Raw genomic sequence first — 19,690 nt, forward strand, 5'->3', positions numbered from 1 at the left:
GGCTACTGTATTACATTCCAAGATTTATTCATTTAGTTAAGTATATACATATTGAGACAATAAAATATTTATTACCTTCTTATTAATCTCACCGGTAGTTCAAGGCTGTCTCTGCATTTTCCTTTACTTCCATTCACTGTCTTTCTACTGTCAGTACAGTTTCAGTTGAACATGCTTGTCTCATGAGACAGTTCAGTCCTCAGACAGTGAAAGGAAAGACATCCCATCCCATTCCTCAGCAGTGGAGCAACTCATCTCAGTCATGAAGATTCATTTGCTGCGAAAGAACTTGTAGTAGACCACTCCTCCTAGGATGGCTAGTTCCAGGATGATGATGATTGACAGCAACAATTTATTAGTGGCTACTCTAGAGTTAAAAAAGAAAAAAAAATCCAAGGTAGTTCTTTTTCTTGATTATGAAAGCAGATTCTTACCTTCCATAAGTATTATCCCTGTTTCTGCTACATCAAAAAGTACTATTTTGAATAGCAGTTAAAAAGCAAGAAGAGGCAAACTCATTGGTTTCTCACTCAAGTTGAAATATCACATTCCATGAACTGGTTTATAAGAATAATTAAACCACATAATTAAGAAACTGTAAATACACTTCAGTCATCAAAAATAGTATAGGATCAAGTTCAGAGTTTCTCATATGACAGTATAGCTATGCTATGGCATTAGTGTGGGCTAAATGGATTTGTCTGTGTCATCAGGCAGCTATAGCACTTAATGCCACAGTGGTTTGTAGCACAACTTCTTCCAGCCTGAATAACAGAATTTCATCAAAAGTTACCAACAGCAATTCACTGGAACTTGCTTATGTCAAAATCCCTCCCCTTTGCTACGTTTTATCATGCACGACAACCTGTGCACTATCTTAAATGAGCAGCACAGGTTCAGTAGTGTTCACTCACCTACACTGCACTCCGTTACTGGAATAATTACCGGAGAGGAGAAAACACAAATTAGATCTTCACATGGGCATGTGCTCCATTTACGCATTTCCTAAAACCTCCCTGCAGTTCCAGCTGACGCTGTGGGTTATTAGGTTGTTGGTTTTTTTGGTTGTAAACTGGCAAGCAACACTACTACCTGCTGAGTACTGCACAGCTGTATGTCAGTCATGCTACTCTACTCACCTCCTGGACATGGAACGCAGAATCTTACGACTCTTGCTCAAGTTTTCACTTGTATTCACCAACTAAGAAGAAACAGAAGTTATTTGCCAGTTCAACAAGTTTACATCAACTCTGAAGATTCGCATGCAAGAAGTTGGTGTTTAATGTAATTAATAATGGGTTCAAAGCTAACCATGTATTCTCAAAATTCAGAGACAACATTGTTCTCCAAGCACAATACAGGTTGAAGAGTTGTCTCCTTAATAAAGCAGAAATAAGACTTTCAGGTATACATTTCCTTAGATACATGCAAAAATTATATGCAATTTAGGATCACTTCCTACCCCTCTACCTAATTTAAAATTATTGGAAAGTTGGTATTAGCCCTTTTTATTACAATTTAATTTCATTATTTGAGTTGTCAGTATCATTGTCTCCTGGTATTAACATGTACTCCCATAGTGCATTTCTAGACCTGTTTGAAATGCCATTACATTTCTAGCAAGAAAAGAAACGTGTTGCACTGACAGGTCTGTGTGACCCAATGCATCTGAGCACTGAACTGTTAATAGATAATCCGTTTCAGCTTTATGATGCTCAGAAATGAATTGTTGCCTTAGCTAGCCAACAACTATTGGAAGGTTAGTGTTGGCTGCTTCTATTAAATTTAATTTCATTAAAGGAACTTACTGTCTCCCAAATCTAAACCTTTACGATTAATCTTTATATGGTGGGCAATTCTATAGCATTTTTTTAGATCAGTAATTTTTTCAGTAATGCTAAATCTTTCAAGCAGCAGTATATAGGTCTAATCACCTGGTCTTGCACAGACAAAGTAACAGACACGCTTTGGGCCCATCAACAGTAATTATTTTGCTTTTAGGAGCACAGCACAACAATGTGGCAGCCCAAAATGTCAACTAACTGGACTACCACGTCTGGGGGGTCTCCAAGTGTAATTCCTGGCACACAATTCCCACTAATAAGCTAACATCAGGTTGTTCCAACACAACAGCCACAGTTTCTCCACTTACTCTGCTCTTGGTGCGTTCCAGTTGCTCTCGCTGCTCCCCAAGTTCTTCAATTATATCAGTGCCAATCTGATCTGTCTCAGCCGCAATTCGGTGCGAGCGCTCAATGCTCTGACTGGCTCGGTTCAGACTGTCTGTTCCCTGGAGAAGCAGTACCCTCTGTGACTGCAGATTAGTCTGAAAAACAATATACACTTAAATATTAAACACAAAGAGAGGTATTGGGCTTCTGATGTATTAAAAAGTTACAAGCCATTTGTACTAGGCTTCTTATGTTAACTGATGAAGCCTGTTTAATTTTGAAAGGGTTCTCGCTCACGTAAGGTCATGGTCAAATGCAGTTAAACCTTGAAAAAGGAGGATATGCAGCTAAAGAGTTATAAATACCTATAACAGTTATAAAAAATACCCTGTCCATGCAATAATTCACTTTTCTATCAAATAACATCTACATGAAAACAGTGTCTGCTTTCCAGATGCTCACTTTTCCTTTCACTCGTATCTCAACTGTTATTTGTGACTTTGCAGTTGGTTGCTACGGAGATTATTAAGGGTTTACACAGCCAAAAGGATTACAGACAAACAGCACTAACAGATGGACTGCTAAGTAAAAAAGCTACTCTTTTCATTCCACTTGCCTCAGCTACAGAATAAGAAATGTTTTTTGACCTTGGGGTCAAAAGGTAGCTCAAAAAGTATTTTCTTAAGCCTCAGAAAGTCTAACATCCTGCTCTCGCGTTTTAGAGGAACCGACCAAGAGGAATCTAATGCAAAAAAATACCTACTACTGTAGAATAAGACATTAAGGAAAAAGCCTCCCTTAAACCTTCCTTAACTAAGGCAGACAGACAAACACCAACCAACCTAACAAAAACCACTGCTATGAACTTTCTATACAGATTACACTAATCTTTGAAGACAGTAAGCAAATTCAGTCCCACTAGCTCAGACGAATCTAAGCAGATATGGTAAACTGGTGTATTTCTTGCACTGTAGCAGCATATCGACACTGTACAAAGTAGAAGACGACTTCTTACGTTATTTGGAAATTATTTAAACTGAGATCACTTAAAAGGGAACTCTGTGGAAGAACCTCTACAGTGTATGTGACTTGCATACATTTTTGGAGACAAAAACGAGATCAGTGAAGTCAGTAGCATCACTGTTGTATTTTCACTGCTGCAGGGGAATGATTAAACAAAGTATTTCAGTACACTTAATGAGTCTTTTTTTTTAAATGCATCGTGTAAGTCATTAGGCACAGGGTACCCAAGGAGTACCATTTTGATTACACTAATATCTTTGTTTTAGAACAGAAAAGCTCTCTTATGAGTTCTAGGTGTTCTTTCTCCTCCCTAAGATATTCACGTTATGCACAAAGAGATGCACAGGGAGTTACGCAAGAAATCAAGTGGATTAAAGTAGAATGCTGTAACCAACACATCTGGAATATTCTTTTAAATAATCACACAAGTTTTCAATACAATTTACATCTGATACTCACACTCTGTTCGTTTTCTGTGGAGAAGATTCCATATTTCATATCCCCTTGACTTCCAGGGCCCAATCCCAAATCTGTGCTTCTAATCTCTCTCTGGAAGACGGAGAGGTCTCTTCTGTACGCCCGGATTTTGCTCATCATTTGGTTGCGGAACGGCAGAGGAGCATACTTCAACTCTTCCTCCATTTCCCGTAGCTTTAAGGAAAAAAAAAGTGTTTATTTTTTTAAAGCATCAAATTTATTCTTATCAACAGCTATACTCAAAACTTACCACCAGATGAAGGGATTCACATGTTTTTATGTGATTTGGGGATTGGGGCTATTAATCCCAAGCCCCTCATCTAGTATCAATGGCACCATTCTGCCTATTGCTGTTCAGCCCACATGGGTTTTCAGCTATACAGTGCCTCAAGAAAAAATGGCCAAGGTTAAAGACTTGGTATTTTCTGAAGTTTCACTCTGCAACTCAAAACACGCAGTTTTCAGTTTCGCATTGTTTAAACATCTATAGAATGGATAGCAGAGGCTGGAGGTAGGATTTGTACACCCTGAGATTTTGGATACGTGAATTTGCACATCAGCTTTCGGTGACAGTTGTTACAAATTCACAATGCTTAAAGCTGTCCTCCTGTATGAGCCAGAATCTATACAGACACACCTCAACAAAATCCAGTAAGTTAGAGGAATAAAGCATCTTTCCCAAAAGAATGTTCAGCTGTGACCCCAAAGCATCCTTACTTAGAGGAATCTGCTATTTCCATTGGTACTCGCTTTACTTTCACTGCAAGGGAGGCTCATTTTCAGATCTGTGTTTCAAACTTTTTTTTTTCCCTAAACGGCATAACCTTCTGCACGTGAGTACTGACAGAATATATCAAGAACCATTTTGCACAGCAAATCACAGTACAGAATTGGTCACTTTCTCAAGCGACCAATTGTGAAAATAAATTTGTAACCTACAATAAACAATTCTCTTAGGAAGAGCCAGAGGATTTCTGTTGTGACTACTGTGGTAAAGAAATTAAGACAACAACCCTCATCAAGCTAAAAATGTATTCTACTGCTAACAAGAAATAGCGTATTACTGAGAAAAGAAAGCTTAATCTATTACATTTTGCACAGAAGACAAGCCTCATGTGTTTTGTTTGGTTGTTTTTCTGTGTGTGCTGTTCCATGTCACCTGCTGTCCAGGAGGCCCACACAATAGAGGTTTTAAATAGTCAGGACCCCTGACATTTAGCCATCAGACTCACAGAAAGATCACATGGGTTAAGCCAACATGAAAAAAGACAGCAGGAGGAAAAACAAACAAATAAACCATAAAGCAGATTCTCTACATGTCCTCCCTACGATCTCTAGCAATTCTAACTGTACCTCCGCCACCCTCCTTTGCTCAACAAAGGGAAGGAGATATCCAAACTGAGCACTAAGAAGCAAAAATATGAATATGTGTCTGTATCTCTATATATGCTATGTATAAATACACACACATAGTCTTGACAAACACACATGTTAATCACATAAATGAATCAAACATAAAAAATACACAACATTCATCTGCTGGCATACGAACATAAAGAAGGTGATATTTGCAACTACTGTCCTTGTTAAGGTTAGCAATGTTTCAACCGGTCACAAAGGCCACAATTCTAGACTTGTTTACCGTTTCATTTGCTTCACGTTGTTTCTCATCAAACTCTCGAACTAGCTTTTTTTTCTCTTCTGTGGAAGAAAAAGCAACATGTCAGATAAACACTGGAGAAATGACAGCAGAACTCAATCTTACCGGCAACAAAGTCGCTCCAATGGCTGATTAGAGGCACCAGGTCAAAACTTACCTCAAACAGGAACAGCCTGTTCTTATCTTTCAAAAGCTGGGGAAAGGGAGAGGACAGGGAAAAAACCACCCTTCCACCAGCTGGCCACTAGCTTTGGCAGACAAAAGTCACTTTTCAAACCCCAAATATTTTTCTGGCTGTTGACAAACATTTAACGTGAAAGAATAACAAAGAGAACAGGTCGGCAAACAGCTCATCATTTCATACTTTCACGCATATTCGGCAAGACAACCAAAGGCTGAAGCTGTGACTTGGATTAGCACAGAACATCGAGGCGATCTGCATCTCCAAGTGCCCCCTGAAGTTTCCAGCAAACAGGGTATCCTGCATTCTCGCAGTCTCAATAAACTAACTAGGTGAACAGGATAAGCACTCTGGAGTACCCTGACATTAAAGATGCCATCAAGATATCAGATCAGGATCCCAGCCTAATGCCCAAATGATTCTCTCTTCTGGAATGACATCAGGCATTTGAATCTGCCAACAAAACCATACATTTCAGTTGTTCAAAATGGTCATTTGCTTGGGTACTGATGTCTAGGGCTGTGGAAGCCAAAGAGTGGCTTTCGTTTTCATTTCATTTTCACCATTGCTTTTCTATTTTTAGAGAAAACTCTTAAGACATGTATTTTGTATGTGTTAACAAACTATCGTATCTAATATCCAAGATCAATAAATGCAGAATTCTCAAACTCTTCATATCTCAACAGAACAAAAAACTATGTTTCATAAGCTTTTGCAGAAGCACTGAAGACCACCAGCAGGACACTCTTGTACAGTACTTCAGAATTAAACCAAGTTCTATCAGAAGTCTGATAAATGTGCAGTAACCTAATTCATCTCTCTCAGAACAGACTGATTCAGTCCTAAACAAAATTTTGAGTAGCAGAAAATACAGACAGTGACCTTGGTAAAACTCCTCTAATTTGATAAAACTGTATAGACACCATTATGAAATCACTGCTGCAGTCAAAACCTGCCATTGATAACACCTTTTGTAAATATGGCCCTCTGCAAAAGGAGTAGTTTTTAAACCACTGAGCTCTCAACAGAGCAATAAGAGAAAATTTTGAAGTGATCAAAGCATTTTAACACAGCTCGTCTCATGGACCTGACCTCCCCAGGCCATGGGCTCTCCCTTTCAGCTCCAATTCATATTAAGCTCAGGGCTTGAACTGCAGCGGACTTGGGAGGGAGTTAAAAACCATCGCCTAACCAACAGCTCTGCTCTCAGATAGCACACAGGAGAATTATTACAGACCAAGCTACATTATAAACACTAGTATATTATGCACTGGCTGCTATCAGCGAAGCAGTTTCACACCACAGTTGATGGAGGAGGAAATGCTGACTCGGGAGGTTCCTGAACAGGGTCTCCTCAACTTCTGCTCTGGTTTTCTGCCACGTACGCTTGTGCTGACACAACTGCCTGCGTGGCTAGGTTGGAAGTGAAAACGCGGACACAAACTGCACGAAAACAACTTCCAGAAATCAATATTTCGTTTCACACAGGTCATTTCACTAATCTGGTTTATGCGGTGCCCTCTTAAAACAAGTGCTATTTCAAACTGATTGAAACCGGGAGCAGTACTGGAAGAGCAAGACTTTACCCTCCGGGTGCCCCCGGTCGGATTAATAAGACACTGCACTTGAGCCACAGCAACATTACCCACTTCCTCATCAGCACTGACGTGATTTACTTCCAATCAACCAGAAACAGAGTCAGTTCAAAAGTACAGTTAACTACATTTACTTAAAGAAAGGTGTCTATATTTGAAACCGATCCAGGCTGTTTAAACTGATCCAGGCTGCCTTCTTACAAGTCTGAAAGGAAAAAAGATTTCTGGGCCTAGGAATTTGTTATCTTGCTTATACAGAGCGAAATAACGTTTCCAAGCTCCTAGTCCCTCAAAGACGGCCCAAGAACAACACATTCTGTCCTCCCTGGAGCTTGGAAAGGTGCCAATCACCTTAAAAGTGTCTGTACGATACCATTTATCATCTCATGAATTCTTCAGGATCAGACAGCTTGCAAAATAAAGGCTTGCACACCGTATGTACAAGAAGCAGACAAAGCACATTACGAAAGCCGAGTGCCTTCACCAGATAGGCAAATTCCTGGCTTATCTTAAACTCCCTTACAAGCACTTTACACAAGTACTACTGGGATTTTTTCAGCAACAAATTGTAAGAGTAAGGCCAGAATGCTATCATTTCATAGCATGACTAAAAATCATTTTGTAATTACTTGTTGAGAAGTCTACAAGCAATGAAAAAAGGCTGCCTGTAAGTATTCTGTTTAAGCCCATAGCTCAGAACTCCTTGCCTGACAGTAGCACAGCTCCAGGGAGACCTGACCGAGCTTTACTGTACCACCAAACCGACGCGGCTCCTTTCTACAAGGAAATACGGATTTCCGACAGGAAGTTCCTGTCCTTTTAAGCCTAGGTTTTGTGCCTCCTGCTGTGTGGCACTTCCCAGCGTGAAGCACTGCTCCCTGCCGTGCTCATTTATCCCGCAGCGCCTCGGAAACACGACGGTGTGCGTGTGGCCATTTCCCATTCTTTCCTCAACTTTTCCATTTCCCTTTTTTTTTCCTGTCAGCCAGTAGGACAGACGCTGCGTTTCCAGGCAGCGAGGCCGACCGCCTTTCCCCGAACCACACTTCGCCAAATTCTGTGCGAGTTAAGCCCACGTTCAGGGCCCTTCTCCCAGGTGGGGGCATTTATTCCTTTATGCCTGTGGCTCTGGCTGGTTCTGGAGAAACTAAACCAGCTCTGAGGGCTGCCGTTTGCAGTTCTGGTTCCCGTGTACTTTCCAAACGAGGACGACAAGCACCGTGACCCGAGCCGAGCTCTCCGGGCTCGCCCCCCTTCCCCCTTCCCCTGCCCTCCGCTGTGGGGCCGCGAGGCGAGGCCGGGCCGGGCCGTTCAGGGCCGCACCCCGCTCCCGGCCCCGCCGCCCCCCCGCGGCGGCACTCACCGGCGGCGCCGTGGCGCAGTCGCTGGGCGGCCCCGCGCAGGTCGGCGTGCAGCCCGCGGAAGATGTCGTGCAGCCGCTCCAGGTGCTCCGAGGACGCGGCCCCGCGGCTCGCCATGGCGGGCGGCCGCCTCCCTCCCGTCCAGCCCGCCCGCCATCGGCCGCCGCGGGGGGCCTCGGGCCGACCGCGAGGCTGCCCGCAAAGACGCCCGATCGCCGCGCCGCGTCGCCGCGGAGGTAACGGCGGGAGGCGCCGCCGCGGGCTGCTCCCTGCGGGGCCGAGCCGCTCGGGGAGCTGCGGCGGGGCTCTCGGCGGTGCTGGCGGCGGGGCGGCGGCGTTGAGACAACGGGGCGCGTCAGGCGCTGACGCGGGCGGCCGCAGGGGGGCGAGGGGGCCTGGCGGCGCGCGGTGCCTGCTGGGAGTTGTAGTCATTTTGTGCGGGGCGGGGCGGAGCGGGGCGGGCAGTGCGGGCAGCGGCGGCGATGGCGGCGGCGGGGGTGAGCTACTGGGGGGCCGCGCTGGGCGCCGCCGTCGGCTTCCCGCTGCTCCTGCTGGCCGCGGCGCCCTGCATCAGGTACGGGGCCGGGTGGGCGGCGGGTGTGTCTGTCTGTCTGTCCGTCTGTCTGTCTGTCCGCCCGCCCGCCCGCGGGAGCAGCCGCTGACGGCCGCCGCGCGGTCCGTGCCTGTCTTCCCCCCCGCAGGAGGTTCGTGGCGGGCGGGCGGTGCGAGTCTGCCGCCCGGCTGGACGGGAAGGCGGCGGTCATCACCGGGGCCAACACCGGCATCGGCAAGGAGACGGCCCGGGAGCTGGCGCGGAGAGGTGAGCGGCAACCGGGCAGCCCCCGCGGCCGGCCGCCAGGAGCGGGGCGTGCCCGCACTGAACGCGCGGGACCGGGAAGTTACCTCAGCCCAGCCCGAGCCGCGCTTCCCCCGGGGCTGTAGCCGCTGAAGCGCGAGCTCCCGGTCCCTCAGCTGCTGGCGCTGCCTGGGCTCTGGAAATGCGCCTTGTGACGTGAAAAGTGCCCTGCGCCGCAAGTGTCTCGGGGGGACCGGGGAAGTTCCTGGCACCGCGGCGTTCTCCTGGTCTGAAGCAGGGAAATGGCTTAGGCTCACCGCTCTGGGTTTCGCTTGCTCGCGTTTCAAGCTAATTTGGGGTTAAATGCCTTTTCAGTAAGGCAGCGGACCTGCCCGTTCATAACCTGTTCAAAGTCACTCTGGCTGGAGTCCAGATATCTTCACATGCCACTGGCCTGATGTCCCCAAGGCCGATACAACCCCGTCACACCACGGTGGTGATAGGCACACCTGACCGGGGAGAAGCGGGACAGAGGCACTTCAGATGTACATTTCCTGACCTGGAAACAGGTTTGGGCTGAACTGGAGCTAACTGCCTGCTAGAAAAGGCTTTGTGCTTGTTGCCCCCCTTGACTGACTTCAGCTCCGTATAGAAACAATACATTGTTTGTAAGCGCCGTGACCGGTCAGCCTGTGTGGCGTAGCCCTGAGCGTGCAGTGACATCTCAGCTTGTGTTCCTTCTTTTTCCGCCTCACAGGGGCGAGGGTGATCATCGCTTGCAGAGACACAGCGAAGGGAGAAGCTGCAGCCAGTGAAATCCGGGCAGAGACAGGGAACCCACAGGTCATTGTGAAAAAACTGGACTTGGCTGATACTAAGTCCATCCGGGAGTTTGCTGACAACTTTCTAGCAGGTGAGGCCTCCAGGTCCTTCTTTTCAGTGAGCATATTTTGTGGGTGACTGGTGCCTACCCTTCAGAGCTAGGGAAGGGATAGAGCAGAGTGTGCCTGGCGAGCAGTATTTCCCTGCTCCGTTCCCAGAACTGCCGTTGACTTCCAGCGTGACCACGTCCATAATATTGTAGGGGTTTTAAAAGCGCAAGCTGAGGGTGTTGTGCAAGTGCTGCATGCTGTTGGTGTGACTATGAAAATATCTTCCCCTTCGTTATACGGATTTCATTTGCTGAATCTGGAATTGTTCTGTACTTGGAACTGCTGTATCTGGAACTGCGCAACAATCTCCGTTCTGGGCAAAGGCAGAAAGATGAGCCTCTCCTGGAGGGCAGCTCCACTCCGCTATTGTCTGCGTGCCCAGGCAAGAAGGGGGTTCTGTGCTGGCACCAGGGGCTTTTCAGCAAATGCCAAATTCCTGACCCACATAACTCTGTACCACATTGGGCATTGTGGTTGGCAGCGGGGCCTGCCAGAGGCCGTGAATGGATTTGTGGTAGGACAGTTATCCTTATTTTATGGAGACAATGTGGCTGCAATGTAGGCATGGGTGGGGATTTTTTGGCTGACTTGTGGCTGTCTGTCTTCTGTCATTCTTTCCCTATTTAATGATGTGTTTTCTCTTGCAGAGGAGAAGAAGCTCCATATCCTCATTAATAATGCTGGGGTAATGTTATGCCCTTACTCCAAGACAGCTGATGGCTTTGAGATGCACCTGGGAGTCAATCATCTTGGTAAGGCCAGTGGAGTCACGTTTTCATTCAGTATCTGTGACAAAATGCCAGAGGGTAATTTTCTTTCCAGGTGTCCTCGTCCTTCTTTCTTGTGATGGAATGGAAGCCCAGAGGTAGAGCTCTGGAAATAGAAGCTGCTTTCCTTGGGGTTCAAGTGTTGTGAAAAAGAATAATGCAATGTATTTGCTTATCATGGACTTAATTTAAGAATCTGTAGATGTTGCCTGGGATGTTTGCAATGTATAACAGTTCCAGCTTTTTGAAGCTGAGGAGTAGAACATGATGGCCCCAGAAACCTTAAGTTGTTGATTCACTGGGTGTTTTTTTCCCCTTGGACTTGAAATGAGGAAAGCAGTAAGCTATGACGCATACGTAAGATGTTGAAAGTACTTTGAAATTCCAGGAGGGGAACCCTTTAGAGAAAGACTGAGTTTCCTCTCAACCCTAGGTCACTTTCTTTTAACCTTCCTGTTGCTGGAGCGTCTGAAGCAGTCGGCCCCGGCCCGCATAGTGAACGTGTCCTCACTGGGTCATCATGGAGGCCGAATCCGCTTCCATGACCTCAATGGTGAGAAGAGCTACAATCGTGGCCTCGCCTACTGTCACAGCAAGTTGGCCAACGTGCTTTTCACCCGGGAGCTGGCGAGGCGGCTGCAAGGTAAGTCCCAGAGGAGAGCGGAGCAGATTTTTTCTTGGTTGTTGAGCTATGCGGGTGAGGAAGGTGGATTGCAGAAAGGTCTGGAAATTACCTGTGCAGAAATGAAACTGTTTGAGGCAGGGTCTCCGACAGTTCTTTGGAAGGATAGCTCCTATCTGTGCAACCAGGAAACTTGAAGCACCAATTGCCTTCACAGCAACAGGACAGGGGAGTTCAGTAGCCTGGCACAGTTGAAAGGATTTAATTTTAACTTGGAGCTTGTCAAAAACTGACTGCATCCGAGCAGATAATTGTGCTATTGTACTTGTGTCAAATAGCAGTCTGCAATGGAAAAGCTAAGGCAGATGTAGCTGCTTTCAATGGTGAAGGACTGTAAAATAGAAGCGTAGGACTAGACAGTACCTCTTAAGTCACGATGTATGTCACAGCCTTGCTATTCAGTCCTTTTCATAAACTTTAGTATTTATTTTACTAAAACAAAAGCAGTGTCTTCTCTAGTAGTAGTACATTATTTAGTAGTACAGTAAGTTAAAGAAAACTAGTGCTGTCAAAGCCTGATGGGAATTGCTGCTGTTTGAGCACCCAGGCTGCTTAGCACGTTCTTTTACAGAAGACATATAAGTGACTGCAGTGTTTGGAAGGGAGTGGGGAAGTGCTCCAGCAAGCAGTAACTACTAAGAATCTCACTGCTTCTCTCTGTATCCGTGGCTGGACTCCTTTAAGTCACAGAATATTTGCAGGTAGAATTGAGGAGGGTGTTACCCTTTGTTTAAAGGCACTCTGACGCGTGCTGTTTTGTCCTGCGCTACTTTCTTTTGCCATAGGCACTAAAGTTACAGCCAATGCTCTCCACCCTGGCTCTGTCCATACTGAGCTGGTCCGGCACTCGTTAGCAATGACGTGGCTGTGGAGGATATTCTCATTCTTCTTGAAGACTCCTTGGGAAGGAGCTCAGACCAGTGTGTACTGTGCAGTAGCAGAGGAGCTAGAATCTGTGACAGGACAGTATTTCAGGTGGGTACAAGCTGATGGAATGCCGTACTGTGGAAGGAAACCTTGCTGGCTTAGAAAATGAGTGTTACTGTCATTCTTCATTAAGAAGGGACTATGCAAGAGGCTGGTGTAACTCACGCCAGGAAGACTGAAGGTGACAAATACTAGAGCATTATCCCTTCCATACCTGTTGCAATGGATATCGTGTTAGAACGGATCCCTGACCTGTGCAACACATCACACAGCAGCAGTTCCTTTAGTGCTCGGAATATTCTGTACTCGAAGTGGAGGAAAGGCTGTCACATGCTTAGAGCTCTGATCACGATCTGTCTTAAACTGGGGTAAATCACTCTGCAGCAGAACTGTGTAGTTAACGAGGCCGCCTGAGGCAAGCTTGGACAGACCAGTCTGGTTCTTTCTGTTGTCTTACTCTACTGGAGCAAAAAAGGCCTGTGCTCCCAGAGAGAGGAGAGGCTTGATGGTGCTGCACAGCTAGGAGGTGAGAGTTTCAGGTCCAAGTCCACATCATCCTAGAGGTGGAGACTACCCTTTGAACAGTTTCCTTCAGTTGTGTCTATCAGCTTCTCAGTGGGTATAGTGGCTGTATTTTAAAAACTTGTTGTTTTTTTCCCCACATAGATAGTATTAGAGCCTTTGCAGAGCTTTCCTCTCATGTGGTAAGTGACCAGATCAGTCTCTGTAGTGACTTTGATCTTCACTTGGGAGGTTGTATATCTTAATCACACTTAAATATATAAATAGATGTTTTATATTCTGGGAAAGACAGTCATGCAGGGAAGATTAAGTGGAGCACTTATGTACTGGAGTACAGAAAACGTTGGTGGATTTTAAAGTCATAAACGAATGTGGTGGGAAAGGAATAGCTTTAACAGTAATTCACATGCAGGCCTGGTTTTACCTTGGACTGGCCTCAAAGTCTTTCCACTTTCCAGGCAACAGAATATAAAAGATAACTATACACATTAAAAAAGGAATCTACAAGTATTCAGGAACATCAGAGACTAGGCATTTTGGGCTGTAAAAAAAACAACACACTAGCATGGATAGAAATCTCAGATTTCAGATAAAATGTCATCATCTGTTCTCTTAAACTTCCGTGTGATTTGCAGCATCTAGCATTACAGATGAGAACACGTGATCCCTCTTCCAGACACTGTTCTGTCTGAGTGTAGGAGCTGAGAAGAAAAGAGCTGCAGTTCAGAGGACAATGGAAAAGGGGATAATGTGAACCCATACGTGATTATTACAGTATTAGTATTCAGATGCAGCTTTGCCTTTCATGCAGTGGCAATACAGTGGGATGAATAGGAGGGAAAAAATAGTTTAGAACAAAGGACTGTTTGAGGGGCTTTTTTGTAGTTTGCTAAAAAAGGTGTTCCTGAAGAAGCTTGGTTAACATTTATAGCCCTTTTTAGTAGTACGAAGGAGAACTTACACAGAAGAGGAAAGCATATGTAGGTTTCTGTAAAGATCAAGACAGCAGACAGGGACAGACTCATTTGCCAGTTCTTGGTGCTATAGGGAGCAATTCTTTCCTAGCCAGCTGGAAAGAAAAGTTTCTCCCAGTTGCTGAGCAGGAGTGCTTGCTCATTTGCTGGATAGCTTTCCCCACCCTTCCTTCAATTGGTCTTGAAGTTAAATGGGTAAAAGCACTTCCCTCACCTTACCATAGCCACTTCACTGTGCTAATGCAGCTGAAGATCTTTGATTTAAAAAAAAATAAAAATGTTTCCCTTACAGTGATTGCCGGCCAGCATATGTATCTTCATGGGGTCGGGATGATGAGACAGCAAAGAAGCTCTGGAACGTGAGTTGTGAGCTCCTTGGCATCCACTGGGACTGAGCAGCGCACGCCTCAAGCGCGCACCTGGCTGAGCACAGCGATGCTGCTCCTGGGAAGAGCACTGCCGAGAGAACTCAAGAATGCCGATACTTCAGCTGCCCTCACGATGGTTCTGTGGACACAATCTGATAGGAATTTCTGGAATAGCACACTTAAGGATTGAGATTAGTAAGCAACCAGTCCCCTTTTGTAGCTAAGACTTAAAGCACCAATGCAGTGAGCAACCTTTGATATCTCTTGCAACAGCCAGAGGCTGTTCTCTGTATTTAGACTAGAAATGGAGGTTACCATCTTAGGATTAGATCACCTGTATTGAAAGCTTGTGTTTTTGTTTTTTGTTTTTTTTCCTCCATAGTAGTAATAGTAAAAAGGTAGGATGCTAAACTTACATTCTCTTTGACGTGGCAGAGTGCAAGTATTCAAGTTTCTGGCAGTTACATATAATGTGCTTTCAAGTACGCAGAAACAGGTGCTGGCCTTTTTATACCGAGCATTAGGTACAGATTTTAATTGGAATTAAGTACTGTTCTCTGTATTCTGTCAGAACTTGGCCTCTAGCCACTGAAATATCTTGCTCCTTGATTGCAGTAAGTTAACTGAAGGTTGGTGTATCTTTTGAGAACCCAGCTCTCAGTGCAGCTGACTGGGAGGTTAAAAGCTGCAGGAAGGCTGCAGTTGTGCATTGACAAGTTACGTTATTCAAAACAATTAACAGCTCTGCTTTGAAACACTGAACAGAGATGGTATAAGAGTTGTCACAAAAGCCTGAGCTGTTCTCTAAATGATTTACAAACCTAGGAAAAAGCAGAATTAATAAAAAAAATCAACTGAGGTGAGAAAGAAATCATTTTTTTGAGACTTTAACATTGCTTTAACAGTAAACTACCTTGAGCTGAATAGCTGAAGCAGGGACCTATCTTAATATTATGGTCAATGTAGTTGCAGGACAAGAATAAGACTTGCACTGAAACCCCTATGTTTGTTTGCCTAGCAGTTACAGGATTTGGCTAACCACAACTGCCAGCCTGACATGGCACCATGCAGCCTGCATGTTCAGGAGGCAGCTCAGTCAATCCAGATACCCATGAGACTGCTGTCTTGGGAGTCTAATGCAAATTGCTATAATGGGACCCATAATCGGAGATTATTTCTAAAAGAGTTAAGCAGCTAGAAAACAAGTGCCACAGCTTATAAGATTATCTTCTGCTTCTGAAAAAATCCAGAAGTGTTTGGACCTGTGTATGAACATTCCTCTGAACAACTGCCAGTTTTGGAAAGCAAATGCTAATTTTATGATTAATGCTGTCTAGAAGCTATCCATGCAGATTAGTCCTGTGCTACCTCTGAGCAATACTAAATAAAGCCATCTTCTTTTTCAGCAAGAGAACATGTATCTTCCTTCAGAAATGTTGCAGCAGTTTAGTTGGTGTTGGTGACAACTGTACCTGCCCGACTAACTTAGAAAGCTCAGTTTGGGTTACATCTTGAAGTCCCTTTGCCTTTCTCCCAGTCACTTGACCTTTTTTCCTCCCACAACTACAATGTAGCAGTGGCATGTTATCTACCATTGCAAGCTTGGGTTGCTTTCTCTGTGGGAGTCTCCAATCTTGAAAGTAGCTTTCAGGATAAACAGAAAAAAAAGTGCAGAAAGCCTGTCTAGGCCATATTTTTTTCCCTTGCAGGTCAGTGCTCTTCTTAAAGAAGTCAGATTGTGGGTAGATTCAATGTAAGACATGCAACTATATATTACATAGAGTGTCTGTCTCTCTCTCTGTCTGACCTTGGGCAAGTCACTTATACCTTCTAGGTTGATCTGTAAAATGAGATCTTAAGCTCATTTAGCTGCCTTAAAGGGAGCATTGTAAGAGAGAGTTACATTACCGTGCAAAGCTCTCTGAGGAGGATTACTAGTCTGTGAGAGTGCATGTATAAGCTGAACTAGCTACTGGCACGACCTCTGAAGAGGTGATATTCCAGTTGCTCTAAATATTGAGAACATCACAGCAAAGAGATTTTTGCATGACAAAACAATTCTTCCCCTTCTAGTTTATCTGCTGAGCATAGCCAAAAGCAAAATACAGATCTAGAACAAGAGTCCCAGCTACACTGAGATAAAAAGCAAACAGAAGATATATTGAAACCTTCAGTCAGAACACTTTATTCTGTTTTTTTTTTCCCATTGTAAACAATCCTTGGTCATTAATATAGAAAGTTTAAATGGCAGTACTCAATTCATTTCTGAAGCTCAAAAATTCAAAGCCTCCTGATAATTGCACTATTCATGACACAAGGCAGTTGGTCAGGATCAAAATTCCAGTTCCAGTGAAAGATAGATCCCTACAATTCCAGGTTAAGAACATCAAATTACAACAAACACTGTATAAAGTGCATAAGGTACAGTGCAAAGAGGTCAAGGAGAAAGGCAGGTATAGAACTGACTGGTCTGCGTGACAAACTCCACTCTGTGCTCTATGCAGCTGTAAAGAACTTGAGCAGAAGTGTAGGTATTACAGGAAAGCACATCTACCATAGAACCTCCCCCCCTAGTTATTTAGAAGTGAGTTAGAAGTCATCAAAGAGAGAGATAGTGTCACGTTTTAGGATTAGCCTAACAGCTCTAAGCTGATGGCAAGCTAGGTCAGTTTGGCCAAGAAAACAAAAGCAGCTGTCATTAGTACTGCTCACTAATGAGATTGTGCAAATCCGTGATTGGGAGATTCTGAAATCTAAATGTGGTTAGTGTCAGTGGAGCACAGCTCCTGAAACACCCAAAGGAGATAGAGCAAGTCCCTTTTCAATGCTATGGAAGCCTATTCCGTCACTGCAGTGAGTTCGGGGGTAGTACAAAAGAGTCTCAATTGTTTTATGTACTAAAAGTTATATTGCAGTTATGTTACACGTCAGCAATACTGTCGTTTCTTTTGCAGAAAGTAAAAAAAACTAACCAATCTCACAAAAAAGTGAACTAGTTTTCCCACCTCTCATGCTGAAGTACATGCTACTGGCAAACAAACTCTCGTGGCCACGTTGTGTGTTGCTTCTTTTAGAAGGTCCTACTGCTGTCTACCTTTCTTCTGCTCATTTCTCATGTCCCACTCATGGTTGCAGAGAGGCAGCTGCTTCTTTATGCATCCTTCAACACAGAAATTACACAAAGATATCTGCTCTTTCATGAAACCAATTAACCCTAAGAATTCCATTCTGTTTCTAGTCACAGTAAGCCCCATCCACACAGACAAATTCTGCGCAGAAGCTACTGTCCCGTTCCTTGCACTACAGAATACTGTCTTTTCACATATCCTAACGCACTCCAGAGCAAAGCCTGGCATGATAATCTATACAGTATGTCCACTTAAATACAAATTCAGACTAGCGTTCTGTTGTACCTATCAGGGACAGGTTATATTCCTAAGAAACAAAAACAAAAAAATCCCCGTGTGATAGGAATACAGAGTGCCTGCTGAACTTTACCACAGCTCTATCTTTCCGTATTTCCTGCCACCTGAAATTTACTGGCATCTGCTCAGTGATAAAGCTGCATCACAACACTTTATTGGATATTACCATAGCAAAGAAAGAGGTAGGTAATTAAAAAAAAAATTAAAGGATTTTCCATTTGTAGTCCCTTTGCTGGATATGCCCTTTATAACTTCATCCATCTAGTAAGGACTCAATTGCCCTACGTACATCAGCCAGTGCAAGTGGTCAGCAGAAACCTGCCATGAAGAATCAGTTCATACCTTTTCAAATGAACTACAGAAGTTGAGCACACTGCACTGGGGGGACGAGGGGGAGGGAAGGTAGCAACAATTTTTTTATAGAGGCTTTAAAAACAATCATCTCTGAATTTCAGTCTTTGTAAAAGAGCTCTCCAATCTTGAAAAATTTTACAGGAAACCCACAATCAAAGTTTTATACTTTAGGCTACATTGAGCTGGTGAGATTTTTCTCTCCTCTCTATACAGGTCTTCTGGATTAGAAATAAAATACATGCAATAAAGGTCAGTGCATTTCTAAAAAACACAAGTGCTCTCTTCCATAAACCTAAAATCTTGCTTGTTCAGTTTGCAAATGCCACCCTCCCACCCCCCCAATCAAAGAAATACCCAAAAAACACCCTGAGGTAGTCACTGTCAAAATACTGGCACTTGTAATTTAGTTCCCTTCCTTCCAACCAGAGGCACATTAGCAGCTTCCATTTGCCACCAACACAAGTCAGGAGACTTCCCTTTTACCAAGAGACTGGTGGACTGCATGCCTTTAAGCTGTCTTGAAGTCTTCCCCTTCTGCATGATGGCGAACGTCAATTACTTCCTACTGCCCTGGGCAAGGCGATTTCTCATTTTGGGCTGGTGCACGGCAAGCCACTGGGTACAGATAGCCTGCACAACATCTTCTCCACTGTTCTCAGCCAGCTGGCGCACATGCTGGACTAGCTGCACTGCTCTGGTCTTCTCCTGTCTGACCGAGACCAGATAGGCAGAACGCAACTTGTTGCACATCAGGTACGCTTGGATCTGAAGCAGAAAAGGCAGGCAGAACTCAGTGAGAAAACTATGGCAAGCTAACGCAACGAGCTTAAGCCAGGATTCACTGGAATTATCTAGCTCAGAAGCTTCTTGTACAAGGCAGTAGCAGCGTGTTATGAAACAGAGTATTGCACAGAGCAGATCCCAGTGTGAAAGATGAATAGACAAATATTTTGCTCAGTTTGTCTCCTATGGAAACTCCTTTACAGTATCACCATGAAATCAACATTAATAATCCTATTTTGTGCATTACGTTACCATATCCCCATGACAAAGATTAGAAAAGTCATTTTCTTGTACTGCTCTTCTATGGTTCTTGTAGAAGAGCTAATACATTTCAGTAATAAATCTTGCATAAAAGGCAGATCTAAAAGCCCATTTTTCAATCCACATAAAACACCGAGTTTGTCAGTTGGAGCAAGACAGAGAAGAGTCACAAATTTTTAGATTTCACTCCTAGTTATGGCCCTCAGGATCTATGACAGTCTGCAACTCTGAACCACAGTCTCTTCATCTACAAACATGCATCCAGAGTTCGCAGAGCGTGACTCTCCGGGGGCCTGGCAGGCTGGTATTTAAGCTAACAAAAACCAAGTAGTTCAGGCCTCATTTCCTCTAAGAGGAAAAGTGTATAACAGAATTGGAGAAATTTTATTAACTCCCAATCACAATAAAAACAATATAATCCTGAAAGAATG

The 19,690-nt window shown here is 44.3% G+C and overlaps 3 protein-coding genes across 10 annotated transcripts in view; 1 reads left to right on the top strand and 2 right to left on the bottom strand.

Moving 5' to 3' along the window:
- Positions 1-3: 3 nt before the first annotated feature.
- Positions 4-8,655, bottom strand: VTI1B (vesicle transport through interaction with t-SNAREs 1B). Its single transcript, XM_040558332.1, has 6 exons — positions 8,471-8,655; positions 5,314-5,372; positions 3,654-3,845; positions 2,153-2,326; positions 1,140-1,201; positions 4-367 (listed from the first exon to the last, which is right to left on the bottom strand). The coding sequence occupies exons 1-6, from the start codon at positions 8,583-8,585 to the stop codon at positions 271-273; spliced, it is 699 nt and encodes a 232-aa protein (XP_040414266.1). The 5' UTR covers positions 8,586-8,655; the 3' UTR covers positions 4-270.
- Positions 8,656-8,891: 236 nt separating this feature from the next.
- Positions 8,892-15,841, top strand: LOC121070741 (retinol dehydrogenase 12-like). Its single transcript, XM_040558328.1, has 7 exons — positions 8,892-9,042; positions 9,170-9,288; positions 10,022-10,177; positions 10,844-10,948; positions 11,397-11,606; positions 12,431-12,620; positions 14,361-15,841. The coding sequence occupies exons 1-7, from the start codon at positions 8,951-8,953 to the stop codon at positions 14,461-14,463; spliced, it is 975 nt and encodes a 324-aa protein (XP_040414262.1). The 5' UTR covers positions 8,892-8,950; the 3' UTR covers positions 14,464-15,841.
- A 764-nt stretch (positions 15,842-16,605) lies between these two features.
- The window catches only part of ZFYVE26 (zinc finger FYVE-type containing 26), a 48,522-nt gene continuing 45,437 nt past the window's right edge, over positions 16,606-19,690 (bottom strand). For all 8 annotated transcript variants that reach the window (XM_040558317.1, XM_040558322.1, XM_040558318.1 and 5 more), the window contains one exon: positions 16,606-18,980. In XM_040558317.1, the coding sequence (XP_040414251.1) occupies positions 18,771-18,980 (210 nt within the window). In that variant the 3' untranslated portion in view covers positions 16,606-18,770. The remainder of the gene's footprint in view (positions 18,981-19,690) is intronic.

The sequence above is a fragment of the Cygnus olor genome, chromosome 5, assembly GCF_009769625.2.
Source record: "Cygnus olor isolate bCygOlo1 chromosome 5, bCygOlo1.pri.v2, whole genome shotgun sequence".
NCBI lineage: Eukaryota > Metazoa > Chordata > Aves > Anseriformes > Anatidae > Cygnus > Cygnus olor.

Coding starts and splice junctions, on each gene's coding strand:
- VTI1B (XM_040558332.1), bottom strand. CDS start 8,585: ATGGCGAGCCGCGGGGCCGCGTCCTCGGAGCACCTGGAGCGGCTGCAC. Junction 5,373..8,470: donor ACTGCGCCACGGCGCCGCCG/GTGAGTGCCGCC, acceptor TTTCTTCCACAG/AAGAGAAAAAAAAGCTAGTT. Junction 3,846..5,313: donor AACGTGAAGCAAATGAAACG/GTAAACAAGTCT, acceptor TTTTCCTTAAAG/CTACGGGAAATGGAGGAAGA.
- LOC121070741 (XM_040558328.1), top strand. CDS start 8,951: ATGGCGGCGGCGGGGGTGAGCTACTGGGGGGCCGCGCTGGGCGCCGCC. Junction 9,289..10,021: donor CCGGGAGCTGGCGCGGAGAG/GTGAGCGGCAAC, acceptor TCCGCCTCACAG/GGGCGAGGGTGATCATCGCT. Junction 12,621..14,360: donor GTGACAGGACAGTATTTCAG/GTGGGTACAAGC, acceptor TTTCCCTTACAG/TGATTGCCGGCCAGCATATG.